This window comes from Anoplopoma fimbria, chromosome 14, assembly GCF_027596085.1.
Source record: "Anoplopoma fimbria isolate UVic2021 breed Golden Eagle Sablefish chromosome 14, Afim_UVic_2022, whole genome shotgun sequence".
Taxonomy (NCBI): domain Eukaryota; kingdom Metazoa; phylum Chordata; class Actinopteri; order Perciformes; family Anoplopomatidae; genus Anoplopoma; species Anoplopoma fimbria.
The window spans coordinates 22,230,569-22,251,586 of NC_072462.1; the positions used below are offsets into that span (position 1 = coordinate 22,230,569).

General features: G+C 41.2%; 1 protein-coding gene across 1 annotated transcript; it reads right to left on the reverse strand.

The window, feature by feature from the left end:
• Positions 1-6,011: 6,011 nt before the first annotated feature.
• mamdc4 (MAM domain containing 4) lies at positions 6,012-20,921 on the reverse strand. The gene is given in 30 exon segments (XM_054612897.1): positions 6,012-6,179; positions 6,590-6,655; positions 7,051-7,259; positions 7,735-7,840; positions 8,047-8,171; positions 8,283-8,408; positions 8,577-8,726; positions 9,128-9,218; positions 9,306-9,433; positions 9,592-9,729; positions 9,840-10,056; positions 10,212-10,339; positions 10,920-11,054; positions 12,148-12,252; positions 12,338-12,446; positions 12,734-12,786; positions 12,789-12,872; positions 12,980-13,117; positions 13,207-13,299; positions 14,257-14,370; positions 14,495-14,585; positions 15,289-15,444; positions 15,557-15,660; positions 15,787-15,939; positions 16,640-16,765; positions 16,898-17,131; positions 17,624-17,749; positions 18,469-18,636; positions 19,035-19,127; positions 20,835-20,921. Coding segments are annotated over 30 exon segments (3,654 nt in total). The 5' UTR covers positions 20,887-20,921; the 3' UTR covers positions 6,012-6,143.
• Positions 20,922-21,018: the final 97 nt, after the last annotated feature.

Sequence of the window (21,018 nt, forward strand, 5' to 3'; positions counted from 1 at the left end):
TGCACTAGGTATGTGTGTTTATGTGTGTCTGATTTATATTTCCATTACATGCAACATGATGTTTCCATTAGACAAAATCAGATCCATCATGCCTTTGGCTTAAAAAACTGAAACCTTACTACTTCTCTTCTGTGGTGAAAAAAACTACTCAAGCGGTAAATTGCATCTATTCAGTGTATTGTCAGCACGTTAAAAAATATTTTAATTAACCTCCCAAGTCAAAATCAAGCCATTCTGCCTCCTACATATTAAGACAAACAACAAATCAGACAAATCATTGCACAGGTATAGCTGAAGCGGACATAAACTCCACTGGGAAATAATAAACACCCACCTGCTCCAGAGAGGACATCTGCTGATAGTGTCTGACTGCTGTTTGCTGAGCTGAGAGTCTTGCAGCTCAGTGAACACAATTAGAGACTAGAAGCTGCTCATATGTTCAGTTTCCGTCAGGTTAGCTGTCCTTAGATCAGAGGGCGGAAATTCGACAACTCCTACAGAAACAGGAACAGTCACATGGGACACCATGGTGGTGGTGGGCAGTGTCTGTTTGGTGATGGTTTACGCCGAAAACACACCAGAGAAGCAGCCAAGTGGTTAAGGTTAGGTTAGGTCTTTGAAATGTGCATCTCGTTAGATGGTGTGTTTGAGTGTTTGATTTGTGCACAGAGCTGGCCAAAGACACAAGCTGCACAAAGGGCCATGGTTCCACTAATGGCCCCCAAAACAACAAAATTGCAAAGTGCTTTATTGTCAAAAGGAATGTAAACATTTTAAGATGCAACAATAAAGACCATGTTCTGATTGGACAATTGTGAATTTTCCGGGTCTTATGGGTTTCGAAAAATGTGGCACACAAACACCCCTTCAGGACGAATTGGTATAATTTTGGTGATCCTCTGACTTTTCATACTATGTTTCTTGCTAATCGCTTTTTCAATGTCATGCTAACACGCTACACTGATTGGTAGAACATGGTAAGCCTGTTAGCATTGTCCTTGTGAGTACAGTGTTCTAGCGTGCTGGCATTGTCCTTTAGCTAAAAGCACATCTCACAATGCATTAGCATGACTTCAGACTCTTGAGCTTGGTTTTGATACATCTTGTAACTATTGTCTCATTGTGTCACTTTTTGTGAATCCACCATTTCATGTAATGATATTTATAATGTGATATTATTAATGTTTTATGTTTATTTGATTTTGATTTGATGGTCAACAAAGTACATGGAGGAGTAAGTCATCCTTTTAATGTATGTGTAGGTCTAATTTTCCCTGTGCTGTGGATGATGCATGATGGGCATAGTTTTCAATGTAGCTGCATGCACATATGACATATGGCATGTCATAACTCCAGCTGAAAATGTATTTCAGTGTAAGCATGTTTGTATTTCAGTGTAAGCATGTTTGCCAATACATACAATACAGATTTTACAACTGTAGGCCTATAGCCTTATTCAAATTTGGCATGATTAGCTCAGTTGGATTTCGAGTGGATTTTAAGTCTGCGTGCATTCGCACTCAACTGAAAGTTGAGGCCGTTTGACTGAATTAGGATTGTTCTTGAAGCTGAAGATGGATGTTTGAAAGGCCAACAGCTGATGTTCAAGCTAACAAAGGCTTCATGAGTTCATAGCGTGAGCACAAAGTTCTATTTCTTCTTTTTCCTGTACGTGGGTGTTGTACAAGTTAATTAAGCTGAACATAACAACAGATCTTGCTTCGTAACATATCTGAGGATAGGAAAAACTGGCTCACCTGCGTGTACTGACAACGCCCTTGGTTCCCTCACTTTAATGACAGTGACCTAGAATATTTAACAACAGTTCGACTGAGTCATGTAGACTGAAAAACTTCCCAAGCATCAAAATCTCCACAATTCAGGGAACAACTTACTTGATGCACAACATTCTTTGCATGCAGTTGTTTTTCTTGCTGTGCAACTTTCTAGTTCGTATCACTGGTTAGTTTGCGGTAAATTGTAAAAAACAAAAACATATTCACTGATTAAAGGGTGTCTAGCTCAGCACTTTATGTGTAGAAGTGTGGAGATATCTTCCTATGGAACCTCTACGTCCGTAACAATACAATGCAGGGGAACGGAACAGTGTTTGTGCTGCTCAAAGCATAGAACAATTACTTATGAGAAACATAATTCACAGACATTGACAGGTTTTATTAGGACTGTAAGACAGGAAGCTCACAAAGTGAAGTTGAGCATCAAAGCAATATGAAAAAGAAGTTTAACCATCTGCTGGATTCAGCTCCCAAAACTCACTTTTGGGGTGTTTGAAAAATTAGCAGAGACATATCGGCATAACTTGCAACCAATCGGAGAGCACATTCTGCTGTTGCTGTTAGTTTGGCCTGGTTTTGCTGACATTTAAGTTTCTATTTTCAACAAGTGTCCATGTCTGGCTCCTCTCTTTGTCAGGCTTTTCTCACGATGCGTCCGCTCTTCCTCAGGTCCCTCCCTCCTCTGTCGGGCCTGACTGACTGGCTGCTTGTCCTCCAGGCTCCCTGACACACCTGGAGGCTGAGGAGGAAGCACAGGTGATTAAGTCTCAAAGCAAATGCCTCATGATTGACTGTCTACAAGGAAACACATTATTTTTACGGTTCCCTTGAGACCATCTCATTAACATTTCAGGAATATTTCCCGCAAGGTTTGCCTTTCTTTTACGTCAACAGACTTATCGATCAGCACACCTTGTTCCAGTAAAGGGAAATCTTAATACTGAAGTATACAATGATATTCTAGATAATAGTGTGCCTCTAACTGTGTGGCATTAGTTTATTTTTGTGCCTTTCGTGTTTCAACTTGACAGTACCTCCATGCAAAAAGCCAGGTCTGTAGCCTCAATGTTTGCTGAGGAAATATTAACACGTTAAGCATCTTGGAAGGCACCCAGAGAACAATTAAAATTACTAAAATGTAGGACTGGAGTATTTAACTTCAAAATGTTCAGAGTGCAAAAGGTACTGATTATACATAACTGTTGAGTAACTTAGTGCCAAATGCTGAGTCAGATCTCGTCAACGTCCCCTGATTTAAATACTATTTTTTCTAATTGAGCATCTAAATTCTTGGATTAAATGTTCTAAACTCAAGGTTCCTTTTTTTTCTGGAGCAAGTAGAACTTGCTCAGGTGCCCTATTCTCATGTGACTTTGGTCACGTGATAACAGGTGGTCATATATGATGACACCTGAGCAAATCTTATTAACTGAAGAAAGACATGAGATATGGTCAAAAGCACAGGAAGAAAAACTAGTAAGTGATCCTTGAGTATTGAACTTTATATCACAGCTTTGTGTGAATGAACCTCAATGCTCAAATCGGTTATCTTATTTAGAAAGAGTTCTGGTACAGCTAACAGTAATACAACTTTTAACACAGATGTATTTGATTAATGTGGTTTGTTACAAGACTTTTACATTTTTGATTTATTCTTATTTGATTAGATTTTTTTCAATATGTTTTTCAGCAAGGAAGGGTGACCTAAGTCTATTGCTATTGTTGGTTTGGTATCTGGTGACACCACACCCAACAATAACACTTTCACTTACAGTTTTTCAGCTAATCCTAACCTATCAAAACCTCAGTAGTGCCTCCATGCTCATAAGCACATATCGGTAGATAAACTACATCCAGATGTTCTACTTCTCATTAAACCAAATCTCACACACACACACACACACACACACTCACTCACTCACTCACTCACTGTAATGTAATTAACTCACTCACTGTTACAAGACTTTTACACTCACTTGACTTACTCACTACTTGACACACACACACACACACACATGTTTTTCACACACAAGGGTGACACTAAGTCACACTACACACACACACACATCTGGTGACACTCACACTCACACACACACACAGTTTTCACACACTCCTCACCACTCAACACACACTCTCACTCTCTCACTCTCTCTCACTCATCACTCACACTCACACACAACTCACACACTCACTCACTCTCACTCTCACTACACACACACACACACACACACACACACACTCACACACACACTACTCTCACTCACACACACACACACACACACACACACACACACACACACACACACACACACACACACACACACACACACACACACACACACACACACACACACACACTCACACACACACTCACACACACACACACACACACTCACTCACTCACACACACACACACACACACACACACACACACACACACACACACACACACACACACACACACTCACACTCACACACACACACACACACACACACACACACACACTCACACACTCACACACACACACACACACACACTCACACACACACACACACACACTCACACACACACACACACACACACACACACACACACACACACACACACACACACACACACACACACACACACACACACACACACACACACACACACACACACCACTCCTCACCTGGAGCGCAGCAGAGGTCCAGCTGCTGGTCTTCTGGGTTTGGTGCTCTGTCTCCGGTACTGCATCCAGCCGCAGACCAGCTCATGTGCGATCATCACGTACAGCAGGAAGATGAGCACGGCGGGATCCATTCAGCCGCCGGTCCAGATGAGAACCAACAGCCGCTGGGCTGGCGGTGTGGTGCTGATGAGGGATGATCAATGATGGTGAGGATGATGAGGAGGAGGAGGACCTGGAGGAGAGGGTCCCCGATGGTGATGATGATGATGAGGAGGAGGACCTGGAGGAGAGGGTCCCCGTTGCCCCGCGTCCACACCAACTTCAGGCACTCATGCCCATGTCAACACGCCATCCTCCAGAAACACCAGTTCATCCGAGACAAAACGGTGTTTTTTAGACGATAGTCGCGGTGACAACGGGAGGCAGGGGACACCGGAGGATGTTGCCGTAGAGACGCGACCGTTGCTAAGGACATGATGTCGTCATCCCCTCTTCCTAAGGATGGACGAGGCATTTGACCGTAGCGGAGCCATGCAGGGAGCTGCCACTGGTTACCATTCATCCTCTGTCTGCTGGGTGATGCTTTGCATTATCGATTCATTTCTACCCATGTATTTCACCGACTGATGAATAAAATAGATACTGTATAGATATAAAATATCTATACCTAAACTAATGAGACTAATGAAAGAGAAAAGCAACACCGTCTATAAATTTGAGGGGACATAATAAGAAAACGTTTATTGCTTAACCAGTTTAAGGGCAGTTATCATTATCATACTTCATACTAAAGAAAATACATTAATTGCAAGCAGACACATTAAAAATATTATTTTAAACCACTGATCACTAACAAGTGATGATATTCTGAGCTAAATAAATACACATTTGGCTAATTTAATTCCACGGAGACCAGTGTACTCTCAAAGGCATCCTGACAATGTTTTAATGCTCAACTTGAATCAATTTATTATCAGATGTCAATTATATCTTGTTTCAAAGCAGTGTAAAGTTGTTAGGATACATTCTTTGTACAGACTTTTCCAAACTTCAGCATTACATGTCAACTTTCTCTATAACCTTTTTTCAAAAATATATTTTTTCAAGGTAACGTCATCCTTTTCTTTCTCCTTGTCTCTTTAAAGGGGCACTCCAATTTTCTATAAAGTATGGATGCTTGTGAATCACAGATTGAGGCAGAGATATTTTAACATTTAGCCCTTAATGTGGGTCAAGCTCCTCTCACAAAATGCACCTTGACAGTGTCTTTCATCAGACCCTCCTTACCTAGTAAACTCACGTCTTTCTAGCTCCATGCTCCCAGTTCATGCTTTCTTACATATCCAAGCAACCATTTCTGCCGTTCGTGGGTTATGCCCAGTCTAGATTCATAGACAGTGAAACTAATTTCCTTCCACGTTATCGTAGACATTCTCCTTCTGACTTCCATCTGTCCGTCCACAGGCAGAGAGCTGTGACCCTTCGAGGGCTCCATCAGATCTGAGGCAGCTTCATCGATTAGGCCTTCATCAGTGTTTCAGTATGTGTGTGTGTGTGTGTGTGTGTGTATGTGTGTGTGTGTCATGTAAGGGCGACACAAGCAGTTCTTCTGCTGTGATATCGCCTCATTTTTACAAGGCCACCTTTTGGTGGCAGGACCAGCGCTCCTCCTGCCTCACGCCACCTCCATCTCTCTGACATCAGCAGAGACCTGTAGGAACACGAGAGGAAGAGAGTCTGTCCATAAGCTGGCCAAGGAAGAGTGCTAACTTTAAACTTGTTATAAACGGTACTGTTTCTGTTTAACGCTGCACTGCAACATGCTTGACAGATAAAATAAGGAGCCCTATGAGTATTTTAGTTATCATATTCAGCCAAAACATTCAAGTGAAATGCCAGCTTTAAAAAAACATTTTGAACACAAGTACACATAGAATATTTAGGTTGATTGCTGTGAGTTTATATTGGAATACTTTCATCCCTTTAGTGGTCAAAGATGAACTAGTGCAGCTTTAAACCGCCGTTAACTGTATTAACATGTGAATAGAGATGGATATATTTTCTACCCAACAAATGCAATAAAACACTAGTCATAAAACGTTTATAGTGCTCTACACTCACAGTGACATTATTGAATCCAGCCGCCATCGGATGGTTCTGCATCCGTTGAATAATCACACGATCCTGCTGCAATGAATGCATGATTAATCATTAACCAGACTCAGTGAGCTCAGGATGCTGCTGCTAGCTATCTTACCTCCTCATTCTTGTTTTTTTGTCAGAAGCATTGTGGGTAGATATTTGACTGGCATATTAACCATGATTGCTTGGTTATTTGGAGAGTAATTGAGTCACTCAGTTGATTTAGCTAGCCAGATCTTTAAGCACAACAACAATATGACCAATGTTAAATGTGCTATACTCGTATACCCATCTTTGTTGTAGTTCTAATATCATTTAAAATGACACCCACCAACAACAGCTGAAAGTCACAGATTTATTGACAGTTGGACGCACATTCTGACATCCTGTGCTCAATGTCTGTAAGATATATCAAAGGATTGGGTTTCAGATTAACTCACTGTAAGCTCTGGTTCATATGATTGGTTATTGAAGCCAGCATTAGCTGAGGAAGATGATGATGGTGGGGATGACAGACCGGGCGGCGCGGCATTGACTATCTGTTTGGTTCGCAGGTAGTAAATCAGAAGGACGATCAGTGTGGCGATCAGCAACAGGACCACGATGATGGACGCTGCGATCCCTCCGGTGTTGTCTCGCTTTGGGGAGGCTACGGGGAAGGTGGACAACATTTAGCTGCCAGTTCTACCAGATGATTGTGCTGAAGACAACAGGAAGTCAGTCAAAGGGCTGCACTGCTAGTTTTGCATTTTAAGCCAGTTGACACACTGCTGGCAGTTAGACAAATTCCTTTACTGCTGAATGTTTTTATATGCCAATATCCAAATTCCAAGTGAATTTTTTTTGGACAAAGCCAGTTCAGCAACTTGCTGCTTCCAATCTAAGCTAGTCTGACCTGCTGCTGGCTGTAGCTTCAAATTTAATATGCAAAGTGAAAATGAAACAAGGTGCCAATATTCTCATCTAGCTCTCAGCAAGAAAGCAAATAAGCATATGTCACAAAACTATTACTTTCAAAATTCCTGGTATTTTTCTGAGAAAATCAGTCAAAACAGAAAAACGTTGCACACATGAAGTTAGCAGTTTATGGCTGAAAAACATTCAAAACCACCGGTCCTTCTTACTCGTGAGTGCATCTGTAACTCTGTTGGCGCAGTTGACTCCGACAGAGTACTCAATGTCATCCAGAGCTATAACGCCTGATGTGCCTTTGATTCCTTCAAACACAATCTGTAGACAACAAAAACGAGACGACAGCAGAGAGAGAGCGGCCCGTCATTCCTGTCCAAAGTAAGATATTTAGTCAAGTGCAAAATTGTATTTATTATTGTGCTGTGGATTAGCTTACATCCAGTACACTACACAGGGTAAAATCACTATATCAGTATCTAGATTAGACACAGCATATTTTATTCTCTGCCAAGTGAGAGTCTGACCTGGTATTCCTCAGTAGATATGATGTTGACGTCAAAACGTTTCCACGGCCCTCCCACTTCACTCACCACCAGCAGCTGATTGAGACGACCTTCAGACAGCCTCCAAACCATCAGCTTGTTGTCCGCTGCATACATTAGAAATGTTACAAAAGTGTTACAAAATATCAAACGGGAAGTGCATCGAACACACTCAGACTACATCGGACAGGCTTTCACCATTAAACATGGATCCTTACATGAGTATGGTTTGTAGACCCAGAATTTCAGGCAGGTACCCTTGGTCGGGGACAGGTGGGGGCTCAGCAACATAGCGTTTTCTTTGGCTGCCGTCCGGTTGCTGCTCGGAAAGAACAGGAAGTGACCTGGTGGAGAGGAAAGGGAAGGTAGTCTATTTTACTCTTTGGTACATGTCGTTGGATAAACGACTAAAGCACAAATGGACACACATAAATAACGTTTGTGTTAAAAATGATCATTGTTCTCGTTGCTTCCTGACTGTCAGTGTGAAGATCTTGTTGGATCTGGTTTACCTTTCTCTGTGCCCAGACTGTGGTCCTCAGGCAGGTTGGGGTAATGGCTGTCTGCCTCCTGACTCGTCAGCGCCCAGTCCAGTTTGTCCACTGTAACGCTTTGAGTGTTGCTCCAGCTACACATCCCTCTCTCTAGACTGCACTTAGAACCTGAGATATTGAAAAAAAAAGAATTTGGTGGATTGCTCCTTTAAAAAGAGCCCATTATGGACTCGCACTGACGAGAAGCGCGCTTGCGTTGTGTGTTGAAGTGTTGAAGAGAGTGAGATTTTAGTGAAGACCGATGTGTTTGGGAAGTAGTGAACATACAACTGGATAAATTAGATTTGCATCATGCTGCACTGGTTGTGTGAGAGTTTGTAAATAAACGTTTTGATGTAGTTTTGTTGTTCTTAAACGTGGCCCCTTAATTGGTTTTTGGATTTTTCATTCATTGTTGAGGAATGCAAAAAAAAAGTTTTCTTCAACGATTCAAGGTAACAAGGGGTGAGTTATAAATTATAATTTTTTGGCTCAAGAGGTCTTTTAATTTTGCCAACACTGATACAAACCTTGGTCTTCACATGGGTGAGCTGAAATGAAGATGTCATCGACTGCAATGTGAGTGTCTTTGCCTCCGGCTCCAACCACCTCAAATTCCAGCTGCAGGGCGGAACAAAGCATCATAATTAAAGGTGTACTTTTAGTAATTAAAGGTGTATAATTGCTTCTCCAGCCTCCACACTGTACCTGCCAGTCCACAAGGGTACTCGAGATGTTTCCGTTGCCATGGCGCCAGACATCTCCCTGGTTGAGACTGTCAGAGAAGATCTTCACCCTTTCTCCCTGCACCGGCTTCATATACAATGTCAGAGAACCTGCAAAGAAAACAGAGTTATGTTGTTGGGTTTCTGGGAATGTTTGTGTGTGTGTGTGTGTGTGTGTGTGTGTGTGTGTGTGTGTGTGTGTGTGTGTGTGTGTGTGTGTGTGTGTGTGTGTGTGTGTGTGTGTGTGTGTGTGTGTGTGTGTGTCTCACCAGGATTCACTCCGCCCATGTGATACCAGAAATGAACGCACTCAGTCTTGGCGGTTCCTTGGCGAACAGGGGAGGTAAGGACTGACGTACCACCAGACGGAAGGAAGTCCACCCCGGTGTTAGCCATCATGTAGAAACCTGAGCCACCAAATAGAAAGAGGAACATCACAATTCACTGTCAGTCAGTTTTCTGCGTGTACATTAAAATATTACTCATCACTCAATGAGATTCTCTGATTCTCTCTTACCCAGTTCAGTCTCCAGAGTGTGGTCAGTCCTGGGTCCGGTCACCGTGACGGTGTATCCGCTGCGGTGGAGCCAATTAACTTTACCAGAGCTGCTGTATCCACAGCGCTGGCCTTCAAAGGAACACATCCTCGGCATGGTGCACGGACCATCCACAAACGCCACATCGTCAATGGCAACGCGCCCGTCAAAACCAGAGCGGACTGCTTCAAACATCAGCTGAAGGGAGACGAAAGTTTGGAGATGGTGAGTTAGAAATAAGTAAGATGATAAAAATCTTCACTACTTTTGTCCTCCCCCTTTTATTCTGACTCTTTTTAAAAACATGAAGCTCTGTGACTTTGCATTTCAGGCTGACTGCAGTCATTCCATACCTTGAAGTTTATTAACTGGTGTGGTACCGGGCAGTGCGCCTCGTGCCACACGTTGCCATGAGCTGCACTACGGGTCCAGAGGACTTTCTCGTAACCGTTTTTATCCAACAGCTTCACATTCAGAGCACCTGGATGGGATCAGACGTGGAGGACGGGGCAGTGAGTGTGAGAAGATCAAGATATGATTCAATTATCTCATTTTTTTCTGGGCAAGATGGAAATATTTTCTTTCAAACCAACATGTAACACAACACCAAAACTATCCTAAGAGTGAGACTTTAAAACTAGATCCTGTTTCTTTTTATGTGGATGTGCAATCAATGTTGATGTAAAATGTAGTTGATTGAAGTAATACATTCCTCAGTGCTTGCTACATTGACAGAGAACACTCAGTTCTCCCACCTGCAGAGTCGTGCCAGTGGTGCCTACATGTACCAGGATGCACTGCACGTGAGCTGCTGCAGCCTGGAGTTTCCCCGACAGCCTTACCCTCTTGGACAGCTCACGCAGCTGCAGCCCCGGCCTCTCGGAGGAAGTCATTGCTTCAATCAACTACATTTACCCTCAACAATGATTGCACATCCACATCAAAGGATGAGAGTTTTCCCTTCAACGTCTGGTATCCCCCCCCCCCAGGCTTAGGGAAAAACAGATGCTTCTTTCACATTCTTTCACTCTGAACTTCTTACCAGTCAGTCCCATCCTTACCTGTGTTTGGCCCGTAGAGTTTGTAGAAGAAGGAAAGGCAGTGATCTGAAGGACCTGGTGACTGTGTGAATGAAACTAAGCGTCCGAACGCACCGCGCAGAGAAGGACTCCACATGTCCACCATGAGACTTCTGCCTGGACGTCAAACAGAGAGACCGGGGGGAATTTAAGTGAGCTTCAAAGCATCACAAGTACAGCAGTGGCACTTTATTTACTGCAGTCATACTGTATTGTCTTATAGTAAATATGAGTGATGCTATAATGAGCTATATACTAAGTTCAACACATTTACCACAAAAAGACTCAAAGATTGGATCTCTTCAGCTCTATTCAAAACAGAAATGTATTATTCATTAAATTTCTCCTTTAAAAGGAAAAACTGTTTCTGAAGACTCAAAATTACAGTTTTCAAGTTTCAAACCGGGATTTATTTTTTGCCTTCGGGGCATTTTAGCTCAGTACGTTGGTCAAAAGCTTCTTGCTTACAGGTGAGACAAAGTTGCTCAAGTTGCAAGTTAGGATCAACAACTATCTCAAGTGCTTTGTGTTTGGAGGCCTACACCAACGTCAACATTTTTAAACAAAGTATCAGTTAGTAAAATAAACTAACATAAATAATGAATAATGCATAAGTCTTTTTTTTAATTATTATTTTACTACAAACTGTATTGCATTTAAAAGCAAATTATCAGGTTTCATGGGTTAGGTATTTTCTGTTGACACAACTACAATCTTTTGTTAATTTAAGTATAAAAAAAGAGCTTTAAGTTTCCTCAACAGAATTAAGTGCAGTTATCACTTTGGCTGTGCTGGGCCTGGACATCAGTGACTTCCAACAATATCACCCTCATGAACATGGAAGTGATTTGAGGTTTTAGTAGTTTTGAGGGTTAAATGTTCTATGAACTATGAACACTATGAATATAAATAATCTTTATATCAAAGCATTAGCATATATGAGGATTATGAGAAAGAAGCTTCATTGCATAAATGCATTATTTAAAGGGCAGATGTAATTAACACCTTACAGACACTTTTAACTTCTAAAGACTATTTATGTTATTATAACTGCACCAAGCCATGATTACACAATATCTTCCTATGTACTCCATATGACTCCTTTAAAATGTGATGTTTTCTACTAGTGAGGCCAAGGACAGATTGAGGCAAAGTGTGTCTGATAAACTTCCTACTGAGCAATACACTGTATATCTGTATTTTTGCTTACCGATCCCGATGGTGTGGTCCGTCCCATCCAGCACCGCCCAGTCAAAGTTGTCACTGTTGTCCTGATACCATCCACACAGTCCGTCCTCAAAGTTACACGTCAGCCCTGACCGAAAAGCATCAAGAGTTAACGTCTTAAGGTCTGCATTATGCATCATCATGTGTATATACTGTAGATGGTTATGAGTTACCTGTTGGAGAGGATGGGAAATAATCAGCATGACAGCTGACAAAGCTAACGTTTTTCACTTTAATTTCTGCGCTTGGAGGAAGTTTCACAGCACGAGCTTCGAGGGCCAGCTGGTAAAGATAAAACAAGGAAAACAGAAGAGCCCTGATGAGTGAAATTCACAAAACTCAACTTTAACAGTAAAGTAGACGTTTAACCAGTTCCAAAAGGTGAAACTGTTGTATTTAGGTGGATCAGATAAAGATAGAAGGTCAAGGTTTTGGGGACATTTATCAAACGTCTACAGCTCTAAATGTTTTCAGACAACCTGTTTCTTCTTTTGCTTTAAAGCTTGACCTCCATTCATTTCTAAGACCAGGATTCATAATTATATCAGCCCTGAGAAAATGAAGCTGACCTGGAAGCGATCTTTTCTGAAACCAATAGGCAGGTCGACGTGTTGCCACGCCCCTCCCCTGTTCCAGTTCTCCCACTGAACTCCCACAGCTTGGGCCGCACGCCCAGCAAGCTGTCAATCACCCTGACGGACAGCTCACCTGCAGCGGGGACACGTAAACGGAGTCATGTCAAAAGATCTGAGTCGTTGTGCCCCGAGGTCAGAAGTGAAAAGAAGACATGTGGGATAATAAGGTGATTTAGTTACCAATGTGATCTAGATCCCCTGATAGAGCAAAATCAAAGCTCAGGGTGCAGGCAGGGCCGGAGGGGCCCAGGAGAGGGGTCCGAGTCTGGGCCTCGGTCAGCTGCTGGCCAGGGGCCTCGGATACGTACAGGTACTCATCTAAGGAATATGAAAGATACAAACATTATATGATTTGGGGATTTTTATCCGCTAAATATCAATAAAGAGTTGAGTGTTGTGATTTGTACCTTTGGATGTGACATTTTCATGTAGCATCCAACCTTGACTCCCAATGCTGGCGTCAGTCCAGCCGGAGCTGCCCTCAGTGTAAGAGAAATCCCCTGCAGAAACAATTCGTGGAGACATGTCAGTCAAAATGAGATCACACAAAGCTCAGTGCATGAGCCGGGTTATATAAAAGTCAGGCCTAGCCATATTAATTAAAAAAATAAATAAAAGACAGGTAATCTACCTGCTAAAGTTCCTTTTGAAGACACCTTTTTTACAATTGCCAAGACACAAAAACTGTTACTTGTGGTACAATGACTCATGAAGCCTATCTTCCATTGACCAGGTATGCTGAACCATAAAACCACTGTCTGCTTCACACTCAGTAAGAAATTCCTAAACACACTTTTTGGCAAATAACCTACATACGACAGATCATTCAGATCTTTATTCAATCCATATGTCTATGAGTTTATAGAATAAACACATTGATTTTGTGTTCACAGTCTATATTTACAGCATGCTACAAATGAAAATGACAAAGTTATGAAATCAACTTTCAAAATCAACTTTAGAGTAGTATTTCGATTTGAACGAGATGTTTGTTTTTTGCAGAGATTTAAGGTATTAATTATATTTTTGTGTATGTTTTTTTTTGTGTTTAGAGTTTTGGCAAAGAGGGCCTTAGTTTCAAAAATTGTGCTTCAGCATCTGCAGAAAACTGTAAAAAGTGTTCAAAAAGTAGAACAATTTAAAATTAAAATAAATAAACACAGGACTGTGCATTTTGTCACCGTTGTATCAAAATGTAACGCCTCCATTTACTTTATTCAAATTATTTCAGAAGACTTGAATGATTCTTTGCTCCTGTCAAAAACTTCTTCACCATAAACAAAATTACTGCACATGAATGAATCATATCTGGTACTTTGCTAAATTGTTGGGGCTCCCTGCTGGCTCCTGAATTCTAAAGCAGCCTCCACTGGCTCTAATATGATCATAACTTATTGTAAAACTTTGTAGTCCTGTTGATAAAAGGGAAGCGGAATAAAGAGAATGAACAGACTCACCACATTTGTCTTCATCCGCGGCTCCGGCACAGTCTCGATGGAAATCACACATCTTGTCTGGTTCAGTACACGGGTTTTTAGGAGGTTTAGGGAAACCTGCCCAGGTATCATTGGCTGTTCAGGAAGAGAATGTGAGACGGTGGATTTATCACACCACAGAGAGTTTTTAATCTCATTCTTTGCAGATGTGCAATCTTTCTTTCTTTAAAAAAAAAAAAAGGACTGTTAAAAGGATTACCAGACGACACGCGGCATTCAGGAGACAACACAATGCTGTCGACAGCGATACCTCCATACGCAAAGTCCCTGACTGCTGCCATTATCACAATCTATAACGACAGAAAATAGAGTGGAAAAGAAGCACATTTATGACAGCAATAACAATTTCCTTCAAGACTAAAGCTCTGAAGTGTTATTTACCCATTTGGTGAAAACAATTGCTTTTTTAAATATATCTAAAACATAAAGGCCATCATTCCTGTATTGATCAGGATTTGTCATTCAAGGACTGAATTAAAAATGTTGTCTCTTAAAAGTAAACTTACTTTGAAACAAATTCCCATGAACATGCAGTTAACAGAGGTCATTAGGGAACAGTGTTGCCATTAAATAGTTCCACCAACGTCATGCTCAGTAAATATCCTGGTCACAACTATTTAAAAACCAAATTTCAGATCCTTTCTAAAAATGTTTGTTATCTTGGTTACAAGTTTTGACAATAGCAGGAGTCCAATCCAAATATAACTATAATGGGAATTTTTTTTATGTGCGTTTACATACACTGCAGTTTTGTGAATATTGGGAGTTACATTTTTCTCCATGGCTTATTAATAATTCTCCTATGCTAATGTGTGTGCAAAAGATCACTTTTCTCATACAAGTTTAAATTAAATTGACATTTACTTTTGTAAAAACTAATATGTGAATAAAGTATGTTTTGTTACCGTGTCTTCAGCAACTCTGTTTTAAATATATTATAGGCTATACGGCTGGCATCAACATAACGGCTACAAACTAAGGTGGAGTACTCACTTGGAAAATGGAGTCTGTGACAATCTCCACCTCTGCCTTCACCCAGACGTCGCCTAGAGCACCACCCCTCTCCCACACCGGGTAGATCTCAGTATCTGCCACCAGCACCGTCAGACCGCCGGACCTCGGCCCAAACTGGTGAGTGTACATCACCATCTACAGCGGGCAGATACAGAAAATGGTCTTTAAGGAAATCCTTGTGAACTTTTGGCGCAAAGAGTAAAATAAAAACCTCTCTGACTGAAGAGGGAATACATTTGGGACTCACCTTGCAAGGATATGTAACGTTGGTGGGCTCGAGGCGGGGACTCTGGAATGCAGCCCAGTCATCTGTGAGACCATCCTCAGGGACAGTGACATAAAGGAAGTGACCTGCAATGATATTAGTGATACCCTTTATTTACATATAGTTATTTCTTCAGTTTAAAAACAAAGTTAGTTAGAATACTTAGAATAAATAGTAACTCTAAACATGTTGACATGATCAGAACATGGTACCTGCTGCACTGTTGCTGGAGTGATCCCTGCCTGGTCCCTTCAGAGGATCCGTGTAGGAGATGCTCTCCTGATTGGTCCTGACCCATGTCAGTTTGGACAGTGACCTCAGGTCCCAATCACAAAGGCCCTCCTCGAAGTCACATAGCCGGTACCCTTTTGAAGACACAATAAACACACGCAGCTTACATAGACTGGTGCTCACTGTATGTGTATGTATATATGTATGGTGTCGAATGTACAATGTGGTTTGTATGGAAAAGTTGCCTCTTCTCATTGGACATCAGGAATGTTGTGGAGTTTTGAAAAGTGTATTCCATACAGAAAGCATTCGGGAAATTTGATACATTTTTTGGGAAAATGTCTGGGAGCTTTGCAAAGGAGATACTTTACAGGAATATCCCAGAATACATTTTACAGCAACACAAAGCGGAGTGGAAGGGTGAAAATTGCGAGTAGGTGGACACTTATTTTCACATTCTGCTCACGTCTTTGTCACATTGAGCTATGTAGATGCTTTTTTTTTTTTATGTCCCAGATTTTGAAGACATTGACATTACGTTACAAACTTTTGTCTCCAACAAAATACAATGTTGAATATCTGAACAGCAATGTGTCCTACCATAAACAATATCATACTAAAAACAATTATCATTGGGATTTAAGCTAGAAAGCAGTCCGGTGAAATTTGCATTGTTGGTTGAACTTCCCCTCTAATCTCTCCTGCACTGTTATCACAGACTCTTGTGTGTTGTACTTTGTCCCTTTGTACAGTGAGTCATCTGTCCCCGGACAAATTCCAAACTTATGTACTGTCCCTCGGTGTCAGAGGGCTGTGTGCTGTCCCATGTCTCACCACAGTTCTCCTCATCAGTCCTGTCCCCACAGTCGTCGCTGCCGTCACAGAGCTGTCTGCGCTCCACGCAGCCCCCCCGCTTACATGGCTTCATCTCTAGGGGACAGCCTTCCCCAGGGAGAGGCACTGATGACATAGCGAGAGATAACAATCACTATGCTCATCGTGGTTCTACAACTTTAATTGATCAGTTTACAAATTCATCATAATTAAATGCTGATGGAACAGCACATGAGCGGTATATTTGGGGGGACTCACAGGGCAGAGCACAGTCCAGAAACTCTAGCTGGTCCACCGCCACATCTCCTCTTTGCCCAGTGGAGCGCCGCGATTGCAAACGGATGCGGAAGCCGGTGGGAATGCGGCCCAGGAAGACGGTGGCCTCCCTCCAGCCGCGGACGCTGGTGGCCTCCGGACGCCACACGACGGTCTCACGCAGGTCCTGGCGAAGGATGGACGCCCATAATGGCGTGGAGCCCAGACTGGAGTGACCTACAGGACAGGGGGAACACTTCAAAATCAAAATCTTGCCTTTAACACAACACAAAATGATAACTATGTCTACTAATAAGTTTACCATGGATACAGGTGTAGAATCAATCAAATTATGAGAGACACATGCAAAACATAACGTTACGCAATAATGTTTTAAATTTACAATAATTAAACTGTAGTTCCATTGATACAGCCTTTATACTTTTTTAACTATACTTGTGTTATATATTGTAGCATTATGTACATCATTGTATTGTATTATACATAGTCCTTTATTTTAATGTTTTCTTATATATCTGTAATGTACAAATTTTGTTTAACTGATTCTGATTCCAAACAGGGATACATGAAAGCAAATACACATTAAATACATACAAATAGTGAAAGCAGTAGAAATGAATATTAAATCCTGTCTATAAGGTTGTGTTTTAAGATACAGTAGAAGCGGGCAGTTTGAACGTGTGGCCCGTAGGTATTAATAGTCGTTACCTGAGTCCCACAGGAAGTATCTGAGACGAAGGCGACAGGTTTGGGAAGACTGTTTCATCTCTGGGGATTCTAAAACCGCAGAGCTGGGAGACTCTGACGTCACTGCGCTCACTCCCATAAACCACCCTGTGTGATAGGGAATAAGAGAAGTGCAGGCTTTATATATGCATGCTACCCCCTGTCCCTCTGACCTAATAAGACATGCCGAACCTGTGTTCAACACACGTCCTCCCGTTGAATAGTGACTCTAATGTGAATTTAGCTGCTGGGGGAGAGATCATTGTTGAACTAACAGCTGCAGAGAAACTACTGGCTGTGAAAATGACATAAGGATCTGTTGATTACTCACTTAATCAGTACATATCATATTCGCATGGGGTTTTCATTAGAAACTGGTGCATAAAATAAAAAAACCCTTTAGTGGATGACTTTTGACATTCAAATAATGAGATGTATTAACATGAATTGGATCTCAAGGATCTGTTTTCAGTGTTCACTAAGTGTCAGTTTGGTTGTAGGAGGAGAGGGGGGTTCTGGGTAAAGATATAACTAAAATATGTTCTCCATTTCTGTGCACTATTCATTGATCAGACGAGGAACACAATAATTACAACAATACTTGATCTTGACTTTTTACTCCCACCAACCCAAAATTTACATCATGTCCTCACTATACAGACTTCTAGCCAACTGTACTAATGTATTCTACTAGTTTAAATAAGACACTGAATTAAATGTATTCCCAAGTTGAACAAAATAATATGATTTTTAAAAATACTTGTTGCTGCATGGACAACATGAGGACAGAAAGGCAAAGTATAAAAGGGAGGAGTATCAAACCACACCTGTAGCTGTCCCGGTGGAGTAGTCGGAGGACGGCCCGCTGTTGGGCAGCGTGTCCCCTCCTCTCTGTCGTCTCTCCCAGCCGTACACTGCTGCATTCAAGGATTGGTCAGACCATCCACACGTTCCCGCTTCATCAAAGTCACATGCAAACCCTCTCCCGCTGTAGCCTTGAGAAGTGTAAAAGAAATGATGGTTCAGCGTTATAAATAATAAAATACTATGTGCAGATCTTAACAGGGATAGGGTTAAGTGAAAACTGATCATATTCTGTGAAGTTTCTGCTAATGATACAAGCACTATTAAGTAAGATTTAAGGCTTGATATAGTAAAAATAAAGAATAAACAAAATTTTATTTCAGCAGACAATGTTCAAACATCTTCCCCAGGTTTCACTCCAAATCAGTGCTTTCTGATTGCCAGGCTTCAATCTAGACACGACTGTGCAATTTTGTAATGTACATTAAATGTAAAGATGAGAGTAGGTTACTATAAACAAATGAGAAATCAGTTTGGGGTAAAGTCTTCGCATCTGATCTCACATTTGAATAGCAGTACTCAGACTTACCACAGTCCTGCTCATCGCCGCAGTCAGCACAGTCGCACACAAAGTCACATTTCCTCTCAGGAGCCTGGCATGTATGAGCCCAAGAGCCAGCCGCTGTGTGGTACGATCAAACATCAGGCAGCGTTCACCACATAACATACGCAAATATCAAATGTAAAAGTTGTTATTCTGAAGATTGGTGCCTTTCAGTGTGTGATGAAAAAGATGTGTTAAAGTGTATGCTGTTTCTTAGTATTGTAGATGTGACTTTTTTCATGCGCATATCTCGTTGATAAAAAACAATCTTCACTCAAGGTCCACTTACTCAATTGTGCTGAAGCTTTCAACCATATCACACTGTCATCATCAGCACAAGAAGTTGGCTCAGTTGTCATGGAAATGTAGATTTTCAAACATTCCATTAAAAAATCGAAGTAACAAATAAATGGAAACATCGTCTGCTGTTGAAGACCGAGCCATAAGGTTGAAAGCTCCAGAACAAGCTCGAAATTCAAACCTTGTTTTGAGATTGTTTTGTCTACTGCTAATATCAAGGTTGAAAATGACAGACTGTCTTTACTTGCGTTTTGACTGTTAAATGTAACTCCAAATTACTAAAACACCTTAAGAATCAGAACAGTACAAGTAATTGTACTTAAATACTGTATCCAATCTCACAGGTCACTCAACCCCAAACTCTCTTATCAGTTCTTATTACTGTCAAAGATTTATGGCACAGCTAATGCCAACAGGCTCAAAGGCCAGAAAAATGCCTTCTGTTAATCCAAAGGTCTCTGATAGCTGACATCTGGATGTCACACATGAGAGCCAGTAGATACATACATCACTGACTGACGCATGGTGATAAAATGTTCAGTAATCACACACAGATAACTCAGAACTATAGGATCACTTTTACTAAGTTCTGTTGATACCAATTAAATATATTAGAAGATGTATTTTTCTATGTTAAAGTTGTTGCAGTTGTTTCTTTCCAATGTGAAGACTGAATGATCAAGTAATGACAGTCTGATCCTGTATTTCTAAATATTCCTCTAATCCAATCTCAACCGATCTGAAAGAATGAACATTATTTAGTTTTGATAATATTCCTATTTCTTTTTCATTTACACGTTTTTTCCTTTTTTCCTCGTAAGACGATAAACCATCTACATTTAAAAATGTGTACTCTCGCAATAAAGTGTATATATTTACTGTATAATCAAAATTTGTTGTCAGTGGAACAAGACAGGTTGAGAGAAAATGTCTTAACTGTTTTTGTCCTTTGTATGAGAAATTATACCAAAAAAAGTGCCCAGTTACATTTCCTGGAAATTTTAAAACACAAATGTCTTCATGAACATGAACGTTTATCAATGTTTGATACTTATTAATCGTTGGCTTACTCGTCAAACTGATGTATAATGAGTCTATAACTACTGATATATAACCACCAGAGGTCATTACCTCAGTGCTCTAAGTGGAAGTTAAAGCCTGGCGACTAAGATTCTTATGACAGCGGGTGAAAGTGATCCACTCCGTTAGACAAAACAATACTTTTTATGAACTCTTTTGTGGCTTGAGCATGTGGGTTTCCTCTTGACCTTGGAAATAGTATGTTCAGAAGTTAGTTCAAGAAAAAGCTGTTAAGTGGACCTTAACTTTTTTTGTCAAACTTTCAAACACTATCAGTACTTTATACAGCTAAATAATGCCACAAGCCAAGTTTATTCCAGCCATCAGCAGCAGCTGCATTATTTCCACATTTAAAGAGTTAAATCTCACACTGTTTGAATGGAGCCTGGCTGAATGTGTTCTTACCAAACTGCAGAGTCAACAGCAGAGTGAGGGCTGAGCTTCTCCAGAGCAGCATCTTCTATTTTCCCTCTCTCCCGCCTGATCGGTCTGGAGCTCTGAACACAACCTGGAGAGTCTTTATTGGCCGACTGTGACCTCTTTTCCGCTTCTCAGAGATAACAACTGGACTTTAAATTCTCCCAGCATG